Source organism: Chinchilla lanigera, unplaced genomic scaffold (assembly GCF_000276665.1).
Source record: "Chinchilla lanigera isolate Chin_1 unplaced genomic scaffold, ChiLan1.0 scaffold00052, whole genome shotgun sequence".
Lineage (NCBI taxonomy): Eukaryota > Metazoa > Chordata > Mammalia > Rodentia > Chinchillidae > Chinchilla > Chinchilla lanigera.
In genome coordinates this window covers 821958-833913 of record NW_004955453.1, presented here as the reverse complement: position 1 = coordinate 833913, position 11956 = coordinate 821958, and the positions used below count along the sequence as shown (strand labels likewise).

General features: G+C 52.5%; 1 protein-coding gene across 8 annotated transcripts in view; it reads left to right on the top strand.

The window, feature by feature from the left end:
* Positions 1-11956, top strand: part of LOC102026497 (arf-GAP with GTPase, ANK repeat and PH domain-containing protein 1) — a gene marked incomplete at its 5' end in the record, with an annotated part of 356403 nt that overhangs the window by 91170 nt on the left and 253277 nt on the right. For all 8 annotated transcript variants that reach the window (XM_005395317.2, XM_005395320.2, XM_005395319.2 and 5 more), the window contains 2 exon segments: positions 8463-8590; positions 9776-9931. In XM_005395317.2, the coding sequence (XP_005395374.1) occupies positions 8463-8590; positions 9776-9931 (284 nt within the window).

Below are 11956 nucleotides of genomic sequence, written 5' to 3'. Positions count from 1 at the left end.
TATGACCAAGGGCATTCTGGAACCAAGAGCACTCTATAAATGCAGCATTTGGCACAGTGAATGCCTAGAGGAGTGGGGCCAGAGACTTAGGGTGTCTGTCAGTCATAGGACTGGGGCTTCAGGCTAGAGTGGTGCTTGAATGAGTAAAATCCTACCCCCCAAGAACGGTGCAAGACCAGGAGATAGAAAGATTTTCCACCAGAGAAGTGTGCCGACAAGAACAGTGAGACCACACAGGGACGATTGTGCTGGCGAACCAGGAGGTTGGCGCGTGTGTGCGCATGGGGCTTTCAGCGCCATCCGGATGTCCAGTGCTGGCCGTCTAATGGGTGTCATGTTGGTGTGGGGACAGACGGGCCTGTGATGAGGTGTCAGAGGCGACTCTGGAGGGCGTCCATGGGAACAGTGCCCGCCTCCCCCAGCTGTTGGGGTGCGTGCTGGCTGGGGCAGGACCGGGCCCACAGGAGCCCCATGTCCTGACTGGCCTTGGACAAAGCCAGCGGAAGGGCAGCCCCAAATCAGGGCATCTTAACCCTTATTTTTCAGAGGAGTGAATGCCCATAGCACTGCGGGGTCTGGATATGGGGCCTCGTGTCCTTTGGGGGTGTGGAACCCCAGCAGGCCACCAGCGCTGTGGTTCTGCTGGACCACTGGCCCAGTGCAGGGGCAACTGAGGGACTGCAACATCCCCCAAATTTGGTGGCCTGATCTAGGGCTTGCGTTTTAAGGAACTTCTGTGCCACGAAGCTGTGTGAGGGAGAGGGGAGGGTGCTTCTCCTGCAGCATGGGTTGAGGTCCCCCTTGCCGTGAATAGTGACTTTATATCAGCTGTGTGTATGTATAAAAATACCACATAAGCCATATTTGTCTCAGCTCAGGTTTCCTTTTCAAACTAAATTTTATGTTCTTACCCTTTTTGTCTGAAATGGAAAGGGAAATCCAGCCGCCTTGGATGTGATAGAAATTTCCCCAGGTTCTAAAATTCTGAAATTAATGTTAGCGGCCTTGACTTTGCCCTGTCCTGAAGGTAACTGTTTATTACAGTCGGCATTTAAATCCCCCGATTAATAGGAGCAATTAAACAATAGCTTCATTTCCAGCAAATTAACAACCCTAATAGGTAATTGCGACATAAATGAAGATAAATTTGTTTTAATACAACGAGATAAAACGAATACAGACAAGAACTGAATCTCAGATTAAGAATTCACTCCATTACTTTGGGAAAAACTTGAAAGTTTCTCTAGAAGAAATTAAAGGTTGACTTTTTAATCACAGCCGGTTGTGGATTAGAAAATTGGGTTTGATAAAAACCATAACAGAAACATTGTTGAGGCTGGGGGTATAGCAGTGGTGTAGAGCATTTGTATAGGGTTTGATCCCCAGCAAAAAAGGAAGGAAGAGGGGGGGGCACACACAATCAATCAATTGTTCAATTATAGTTCGTGCTTTGATTACAGGATAGCTGGCTGTCGCAGCCGTTCTCCTGAAGAGTTGCCTGACATTATGTGTTCGGGTGCGGATGCCTTACCTTCTTCATTAGGGTCTGCTGTCATTGGAAAATTATTCCTGAGGTTTGTAGTTTGCTGTGACAGGGACATGACCGGGCACACCAGTTTTGAGACAGTAAAGGTGTCTCTGCAGAGGGCGGCTTGGACTGTGACCAGACTAGCGCGGGGAGGAGCAGCCGAGAGCTGTTGTGCTGTTTTGTTTTCCTGGTCCTGGGATGCAACGCGAGGCCCTTCGCATATGTTAGGCAGGTGCTATATCGCTGACCTGCACCCATAGCCTGCAAACGCTGGTTTTAAAGATGGTGGCAAGAAAGAACAGAAAAAAAAGGGAAGGGAAGAGGAAAGAAAAGAGAACAGAAGAGAAAAGAAAAGAAAAGGGAAAAAAGACAAGAAGAAAAGAAAAGACAAGGGGGTGGGGAGAGGACGAAAAGAGAAGGAAAGGAAGATGAGTGCTTGTGCTAGCACAAAGTTAGTGAATTTCTTCTTGGGAGAAGGGGTCGCATGACCACGGGAAGACACCATTGCAGTTTAGCTAAAACTGCACGGCTGAGCTTGTGTCATCCCGTAAGAACCCCTTTGGGTAACTCCAGTCATCAGGCGATGGTCATCAGCCTTGCATTGTATGCTCTGTCTGACAGTAGTGCTGTGTAAAGGGAGGTCAACAGCAGTTTTAGATATGGACTCCTCAAAACAAAACACCTGCGTGGCACTGTGGCACACACGTATAATCCCAGAACTCTGGAAGCTGAGGCAGGAGGATCATAAATTCAAGTCCAACCTTGGCAACTTGGTGAGACCTTGTGTGAAAGGAAGTAAGTGTTGCCAGGTGCCCTTTTCAGCTTGTTCTCCCCGTGCCTTCTCATAACCGTTCACCGCATTTCCCCCTGCAGCTCACCCATCCTTCCTGTCCCCATTGCTGTGTGCCCGGCGAGGGTCGGCACGCAGTGCCCTTAAATACGGACGGCACCAGCTTGTTCACAGTAATCCGAGGGTCCGTGGCCCACTGACCTGACCTGTACGCCGACGGCATTTTCCCGCTGTCACCCAGTTGGTCGGGTGACCGGGACTGTGCACTGCCAGGCCCTGCGGCGGGTCCCCGGCTCGGTGACGCCAGCAAGCAGCGTGGCGCACGGCCCGACAGCCCGAGACCTTCGCAACCCGGAGGCGCGGCCCCCGTCACTCCCTCTTGCTTTTGCTCTGGTTTCACTTGCATTTAACCGCTTCCTTCAGATTTCTTTTTCACGCCAAAGTCACACATTCCGCACTAGATAGATAATTTGGTAATTAATTTCTTCTTAATTAATAAGTGAGTTTAATGATCACTCCACTATAATTTAAAACTGAGCAGGGACATTAGGGAATCTTCTGTGTGTTCCTGGAAGATTTACAGTCCCACCCTTCGTGGGAGTCCTGTGGGGAGCGCCGGGGCCCCAGGAGGGGCCGCTCGGGGAAGGCGCAGCCGGGTTACCCAGGGTGGCGGCACCAGGTAAAGACAAGCGTGTGGGAACTCCCAACTCTGTACATCGTGCCTTTAAAGTAGTTGTGTGGGGTACAGTTGGCACTGACCACAGGCCACTTGACTCACAGGACATTTTGTTAGACATCCCTAACTCTTGTCTAACAGAGCCCTTTGGCATCACCCAGAGGCGCCAGCAGCACCCTCAGTGTGGCCTGACTGCTGCCGTGGCTCCATGAGGCTCACTGCGGCTCTGCAGGGGTGACCCCCTCCCTAGGCAATGCTTCTGTGGCATCCTGACCTGGCTGTCCCCCCGTCCCGCGTGGCTGCTGGCCTGTGTGCATGCGGCTCACCCAAGGGCTCAGCTCACTCTGGAAGAAGCCAGGGGGCTGGGGTAGGGAGGGAACAGGCGCCCTGGTGCGCCTCACCGCCGTGAGTCCGTGTGACCAGAGCTGTGGGAAACTTAGCACGATGCGGCGGTCAGATCGGCCTTGGGAAGCCCCTGTGCTGTGGAGGGTGAGCTTCTGCGTTGAGGCCGAGGTGGGGTGGGGGGACTGAAGAAAATTCTCCGCTAGGTCTCCTCCACCCGTGCCTGTGGGTGGGGGAGCGGTGTGCCGTCGGCTGAGGTACAAGGTAGACAGAAGCTGGTCTGAGAGATGCGCTGCCATGTCCGACAGCGTAGGCTCTGCGGTGCCCCGGCACACGGGGGAGCTGTTGGTGGCTGTTGGAGGCACGGTTCTAGAATGCAGGAGGGTCCAAAGGGTGCCCTGGAGGTGCAACTGTTCACCTTGGGGGCTGTTGGCATCTATGTGGTGATGAGCCCTGGGCATGGAGAAGCTTCCCTGGGGCGGGGAGGAGGCTGAGATGCAAGCCCGCGAGGAACCCTGTTCAGAAGAGATCACAAAGGGGGGTCAGAGAAGAGCTCCCTGCAGAGGGGACCCTGGGGAGTCGGGTGTCCCGGAAGCCTAGAGAAAGACACGAGAGGTGGGAGTGACCAGCAATGCCAGGGGCTGCCCAGCGGCCAGGTAGGAACATGCAGCCTGACTCCAGGCCGCCACCCGTGATGCCAGGTTCCTTACAGGGCAGGCTCAGCCAGGGGCAGAGGCAGAGGACGGGGAGGACCGGGAGGTGCCCTCAGGCCAAGGGTACCCTCTGCCACAGGCTTGGTGCACAGTTCGACTGAGGCAGCGTGGACAGCAGCTTCCCGGTCCCTTGTGTCCTGGTGTGGGTAGAAGGTGAAGGCGTCAGCAGAAGGTTCTTGTCCTGGAAGTGGGATGGGCTGGCGGGATGCCGGGGAGACGGGATGATTGTTGCTGTGTGGTGGGGTCCTGAGCTGTCCCAGGGCCACACTGCTGACCTGCCCGACGTGCGGCTCTTCCCTGGGAAATGGATTGCGAGGGCGGAGTGAGTTCGTAGCCCACACACCCGGCCATCTGAGCGTGAGAAGCAGGGCCGAGCGATGGGTAGAGAAGCTGCTGACTCCAGGGGTGATTCAGAAACGGCATGGAAGCAAAAACCAGGCTCTCGGTCAGGATGTAGTATTTCACCCCTGACTAAGGAGTGCCTGTCTTAGTTACTCGCGGCTGAGACCCGATATCCAACACACTAAGTTAAAGGAGGAGAGGCTTACTTGGCTCCCAGTTCGTAGGTTTCAGTTCCTGGTTGGCTGGCTCCAAGGCAGGGTGGCACGGCAGGGGGGCATCACCAAGGAAACAGTTCATAGCAAAGCAGCAAGCACCCATGGCCACAGCTCTTTCCGCCCCTTGTATCTCACCCGGGCCACCCACCTAGGGCAGGAAGCACTCACACCCTTCATCCCAGCCTCCCACTAGGAGTCAATGCCAGCCTCACGTCTTTGAGCCCAGCAACACAAAGCCTAGATCCAGCCACCGCCAAAAAGCCTGCCCCCCGCTCCGCAGCAGCATGAAGTTTTGTGGGGCCGCTGGACACAAGCCGTAACAGTGCCCCTTCCTTCCTGTAAAGCAGAAAAATTTAAATTTGTGAAGAATGTGCATATGTAGCTCATTTTCAGGTTAAGTCCCCAAACTTCTTACTTCAAGAACATAAATATATGCACAAAAGCATTCTTTTGTGCAAAAACCCAAAGCCGTCACAGGTTAGGAAGGATCCGTGTCCTCCTGGAAAAGCCCTTCATCCCTCAGCCGGGCACCAGCCGCCGGGCTTCCTAGGGGTGGCACGGCTCTGACATCCCACTCCGCTGACAGCCACTTCCTGTGAGCCACCCTCATGAACTCACCTGTAGGACCCGGGCAATCTTGAGGTGACTTTTAAACAAGCCTGAGCAGCACTTGTGGGAGGTGAGGAGGGGGTGTCGGTGGTAAAAGCACAGTCACCTTGCACACCTCTGATGATGCTCCTGCAGGCGGAGTCATACGTACTTGAGCATGACACCTCGCGGGAGAAAACACCAAATCTCAGTGATACAATTTTTAGATTCTCTTAAGTTCTGTGTTTTTTAAAATATATACTCATATTTCCATTAGACATGTAAGTGATTCATCAGTACGTCACAGATGAGTGGGTGTGTGGCACATGCCTGTAATTGCAGCACTCTAGAAGGCTGAGGCAGGAGTATCGCAAGTTCTAGTCTAGCCTGGGCAACTTGGCAAGTTAGCGAGACCCTATCTCACAATATAAAAAAGCAGTAAGACAAAAGGCCTGTGTGAAAGCTCAGTCTGAAGTCCCTGGGTTCAGTCCCTAGTACTGAGAAAAAAGGCACACGTGCATTGATACATGAAACATTCGTCTGTTGAATGACCAACTACAGACAAAAACTCGGGTAACATCTTGACCGGCCAGGATGGCCTGAGCATATTCATGGTTCCAACCTGCCATCACGTAAAAAAGATGCCGTAAACACCAGTGCTTCAGGTGGCTGCAGCTGACCCAGTGCAGCATACCCCCTGCCCTCTGCGGCTGGGTGCGGGGAGGGGTCACCTTCTGCAGTCCTGCGAGGCGTGGACCTGTGCTGTCCTGGATGCCAGTTGTCCCTCTAGCCTGTGACCGCCCAGACAGCACTTTAGGGATGTCTGTCGGTGACACGCCCCAGTGTGCTGCCTGTCCCTGGGAATAAAGCAGGTTAGGGCAGCAGCTCACTGCAGTCTCTCAATGGGCGGCCACTGAGCCCAGCCACGGCTCTTCCTTCCTCCTCCGCGCTGGCCCCTTCCCTTTCCCTGTCCTTCAGGAAATAAGTTTTCCTCTGTTCTGCATAGGTCTGTAGTTCTGAAGCGGTCTCCCTATTTTAGAGCAAAGTACTTGTCAGTTTCTTTCACTTGGGTAGCAGGGCTTTAAAATACTAGGGAAAGAGGACAAACACAAGAAAGAATCAGTAGAGTTTTTTTAAAAGGCTACCTTTTTTTTTTTTGAGAGAAGGTTTCCCTGTGCAGTTCAGTCTGACCTGGAACTCACAGTGATCCTCCTGCCTCAACCTCTTGGGTATGCACCACCACCACCACCACCCCCAGCTGGCTACCATTTGTTCAGTGCTGTGACTTTGTGTGTGAGTGTGTGTGTGTGTGTGTGTGTGTGTGTGTGTGTGTGTGCGCACTTAATGTGTGAGAGCAGTGACTACAGGGACAGGTACTTAGCTTGAGGCTGTGCTCTGTGCAGTTGTCCAGAGGCTTTGCTGGAGAGGTGCTGTGCTCAGGGCCCCCCTCCTTCCACCTGCGGAAGGGCAGAGCATTTCTTTGCATTTGCAATTTTGTAAAACAAATACTTGACTTGTCTTGGAAAGTTGCTCAGATCTTCGCTGAGCATGGAAAACGTGTTTAGAAAATGTCCAGAAGCTCTGCAGTCCTGCGTCCCGTTCTGTTGGGTTTTGGCGTTCGTGGGTTTCCCATGGGCTTCCAGATCCCTATTGCTGTAAGCACCCAGCTGAACATGAGCTCTGGCGCTGGCCGCCCAAGCAGAGTGCAGAGGGGCTCATCACCAAAAAACTGCTTTTTGCTGTTTTTCTTAAAAAAAAAAAAAAAAAGAAAAGAAAAGAAATTAGCAATCATGCAGATGACCATGATTTTAACTTAATTTACTTTTAGTCCTTGGGAGTTCAGTACCACTGTGGCATGCTTTGTTGGAATTTGATCTTAGATTTTATTTTTGAGTTCATGTAATGATTTTCAAATATTCTAATATATGTCTTCCAAGACCCCCAATCGATAGGCCAGTGGTGGAGAAATGACAGAGTGCCGTGATATTCCTCTGTAATTTAAACATGATTAGCTGATGAAGGTTATGATCAATACACTACGGGAAGATAAATTAATTGATATCACCCTTTCAGGATGATAAGGAGCCTATTGGAGGTCGGATGTAACTAATGAAGCTGCTGCTTCATCTCTGGGAGCCATTTTTTATATATTGCATTTTCACTTAATCATATTTATACTGTCATTCATTTACATGAAAACCATAAGCTGTGGACAAACCAGCTCCTTATTAAAATTGTGTTCATTTGGAAAAGAAATTATCTGAACACCATGTGGGCTTCCTCTGCATTATCACCTCTGGTCAGGGGGAGAGGACGGTCCTTCTCCTGGGCCTCTTCCGGGACAGCAACACCCTGGGCAAAGGCAAGATTGAATATCACCAAACGTAATTACAGCTACTCCCCAAAGACACGCATCCGCTGAAATAAAAACTGTAGTTATTCTCCTGTAGTGACACCTATTGGTGTAGGAAGGGTTTTCCGATCGTTGGCTTCCTTTCCAATTAAATTCAATATGCTTTATCAGTGAGCCTATTTGCCAAGAGAAGTTATGGCTGGTTGAATTTAGATTTGTATTGATTAAGATAAGCTTCCAGTGCGTGTGGTAATACGTTTAAGTAAAAAAAAAAAGGTCTTTGATATAATTACATGTGCCTGAGTATAATTCTGTACCATAGCTTATAAAGAATAATTCTTTAGTGCAAAAAAATTTAAAAAAAAAAGAATTTTGGCTTTCACGGGGTTTAAATTTCATGTTGTAGTTAGGATTGTCTGTGCTGCACGTAACGGGAAGACTTATTTCATGAAGACGGTACACGGGGTGTCAGGCGTGGGGTGTCAGGCGTCGGTGTGCCCCTCTGTGGTGCTGTTCCTCCTGTGCCTGCCCCACCAAGTGTGGCTCCCATTCCCAGCATCACCTAACGGTCCAGGATGGCTGCTGGGGCCGCAGACACATTCAGGCATTTCAGGAAGGTGCAGGGAAAAAGCTAGGAAGAAAGGGGCAAAGGACAGCGCGCCCTGGAGCAAGGGTCCTGGAAGCTGCCAGTGGTGTGTCCTCCGCACGCGCCCTGTTGGCCAGAGCGCACTTGCAGGGTCGCACCGCGCTGGGGACGCGAGGCAGCTCTGGAAACGGTGACTGGTAGTCAGGTGCCCACAAAAATCATTGTGGAAGAACAAAACGGTGGATCCCAGGGATCACTTCCAGTGTCTGCAATTTCCCATCACCAGGAAAGCCGCTTCACGTTGATTTCTCTTGTCTCTGTGTCACCAGTGGCCCAGAAGATCGTAGCCACCAGGAAGAAGCAGCAGCTGTCCATCGGGCCCTGCAAGTCCCTGCCCAACTCTCCCAGCCACTCCTCCGTCTGCTCCGCGCAGGTGTCGGCCGTGCACATAAGCCAGGTAGGCCAGGCCACCCGAGCACGCGGGCAAGAGGGCCCCCACCGCGGGGAGTATGGCGGCGTTCACAGGGGCGGATTGATTTTATCTTTTTCAACTTTATAAATAACAGCATGCTTGTAATTGACTTCACATTTCCTTCAGAAACTGCTGTGGCCAAGTGGTTTTTATGGGAATCATTCTTTAATGTTTTCAGTCTCCGTTCCGCTTGTGCTACGAGGCATGCTGGCACGGGGGCAGTGCCAGGCGTGTGCCGTTGTCTATACTATTGATTTAAATCACCTTGCTCTGGTCTGCTTGTAGGTTGAACAGTTGTGAGTGAATTTTAGTGGCGGATCCCACTTTAGGCTTAAATTCAGTAGCACCATTCAGTTATAATTACCATCTCCCCTAGGCCCTTTAGAAACTATGATCTTTCCATAACAACATTATGCTAAGTTGTTTACTTGGAGGCAGGTGATGTAACTGTCACTTTGAAGAACCAAACCAAAAGCTGTTGAGGAAACCCTTGGCTTTGATTTACCGGTACTTGTTTTCTTATTGGCAGTTCTCAGGCGAGTGCTCAGTTGGCACTTTGTCCCCGCGGGTGCGGGGAGGAGGCGTGGTCCCACACCTGTGGTGCGCTCGGAAGGTGTGCGTCTGCGTTCACAGCTGGGGTCTGCCACTGCACAGTCACCAGCATGTGCATCCTCACTGCTGGCATCTCTAGCTTTTCTGTGAAACGTGACGCATTTTTTTCCACAACAGCACTTTGATTTCCAGTGTGTCACTTTTCAGAATTAGTTGTGGTTCTGGCTGGACAAACCCGTTAGGTCAGAATCTGTTCTAGAACAGTGAAGGAGCCACAGAATCGGTGTAGTCAAACTAGCCAATTCATTTTTCAGAAGAAAACAAAATGGTTGTGTTTTTAACTCTGAGAATTTTTAAGTGACCGTGACCTCTTCACACGAGCTCACCGTTACTAGACGGAACACCACGATGAGCTGAGACTGTGCGCCAGGATAAGACCACGGATAAGTACTCAGGACCCGGGCAGTGGGCAGAGCCAGAGGCACTGTGGGGCCTGTGGCACCCGCGCCCCCTTCAGTGCGACCTGCTGACTTGCTGGTTATGACCCACCTGGGGAGCGGGGAGGCTGCAATGCCCGGAGTCTGTCAGTAATGAAACCTCAGTTCTCCACTGTTACAGACGAGCAATGGAGGTGGGAGCTTAAGCGACTACTCCTCCTCTGTCCCGTCCACTCCGAGCACCAGCCAGAAGGAGCTCCGCATCGACGTCCCGCCCACTGCCAACACCCCGACCCCCGTCCGGAAGCAGTCCAAGCGCCGGTCCAACCTTTTCACGGTGAGTGCCAGCCCTGGGGAGGAGCCTGAGCAGGACGCACAGGGCTCCGATCGCTCCTGACGTGGTCCCGAGGTGGTCCAGTGATGGGCGTAGAACCCAGCCTACGTTAACGAGCACCGCACCGCATTCCAGGGAACTCTAGGAAGTGAAGGGGAGCGAAGGTTTGGCTGTGGTGCAGAGCGGGATTTCTCAGGGCGGGAGGTGGTGCTGCGTGTGTCAGAGGTGAAGCACGAGTGAGTTGTGTAAAGACACCGCTCATCCTGTGACTTCCTGGTCTCCACCTTACGGACTCTTCGCGTTAGATAGCAGACAGTGGCAGACTGCTGGAGCGTGTGCACTGACCTCAGGCAGGGAGCAGAGCACTTGGTTTTCTGTGTTTGGTGGGTGGCTGTGCCTGGGGGCGCCACCAGCCCGAGGTTCCTAAGGGCTTCTCTGATACAGTTTCCCACCCAGGGCTTTCTCCAGAGTTACCTGGAGAACATTTTCAAAGTGATCATTGGACATCTGGGCCCAGATTGAAAAGCTCCAACTTGGCACATGGGGCCCTGGCTTGTGTAGTTTTTAAGAGCTCCCAGGGCGATTGAGATGTCGAAATCCCTGAGCCACAGAAAAGGTCCAAGTTCTGCTGCCCTGACCCTTTCTCCTGCACAGAGCAGACATTACCAATCGATCGTGGGAGGCTTTGCAGTTGAGCCCAGAACACTAAGCAGAAGGGCTGTCCTTTGTTTTGGACAGTCCTCCCTGACCTTGAGCTGTGCGTTGCATACTTTGAGGCTAGTGGTTCTCAGCCAGCATGGTTTTGCTCCCCAGGGACATTTTGTAACTTCTAGGAACATTTAGGGTCCTCACGCTGGGCGGGAGTGATGGACAGTGGCCGGGGCTGCTCGAAGGTTCCCGCAGCACACAGCCGCAAAGAACCCTGTAACCCCAGTGGCAGCAGTGCCAACCTGAAAGCTTCAGCCTCTCCTTCTGGGGACCTGGCAGACTTGGATACAGGAAATGTGATATTTCCTATCTTGAATGAAAGAGGACTCACCAGGGGTAGCGAGGAGTCTGTTACCTGATCTGCTGTTTGAGGATGGCTGCTCTGTGCTGGGGGTCCCACCAAAGCAGGCAGATGCCCCGCCCTCCCCTGCTGCATTTGGGGCAGTCTCCACCAGGCAGGTGGTCATCGCTGCCAAGGACTGCTGCCGGCAGCATGTCCGCTCCTGCCACCCGCCCCTCCCTCTGCCAGTGGCCTGTACCACCCAGCTCTGGCAGATGCTGCTGCAGGGCCCAGTGTGGCCCCATCAGACAGACCAGGCCCAGACCCTGCCTGTGCTGCTGGCAGCCGTTCTGCCTGAGGCAAAGGACTGGCCCTTGCTGAGCTGGGTACAGGAGGAGCAGTTCTGCAGGAGGTGTCGAGGGGAGTCCCGCAGTGGTCAGAGGAGCCTTTGTAGCCTCGCTTTTTATTTCTCATTACCAGCAACATTACGAACGTGATTTCTGGTAGTGTTGAGCAAAAGCAACTGTAAGGCCACTGGGTAGGTTGGGAGGGAGGTGTTTATTTGATCTGCTTAAATGGTGCATGATCAAGATGCTGTACAGTCGGACTCCTTCAGACGTGGGGATCAAAGATACCACCTGCATGGCTACCTCCAGCACACCTGTAAGGCTGCTCTACATCCCAGGTGGGGCCTGTGGAGGAGAAGGGCCCCCCTACACACACACACACACACACACACACACACACACACACACACACGCACGCACAGGCGCACATGCGCGCGCGCACACACAAGACAAGCTGTTCACTTACTCCCATGCAGTGGGCCTAAGAAGGTTACCATAAGGGGGCGCTAGCAGAGTGGGCAGCCCAGGGCTCAAGACCAGCTTCCGCGCTTGTCACTGGTGACCACAGGGACATGGCATGGGAGGGGCTGGCCGGCCTCTGGCACCTGCTTGTTGACTTTGTTTTCTTTTCTATAAAAGAAATAAAGAACAAGCAAATGGGAATTCTCTTTCACGATAGGCTCTGTACGAGGG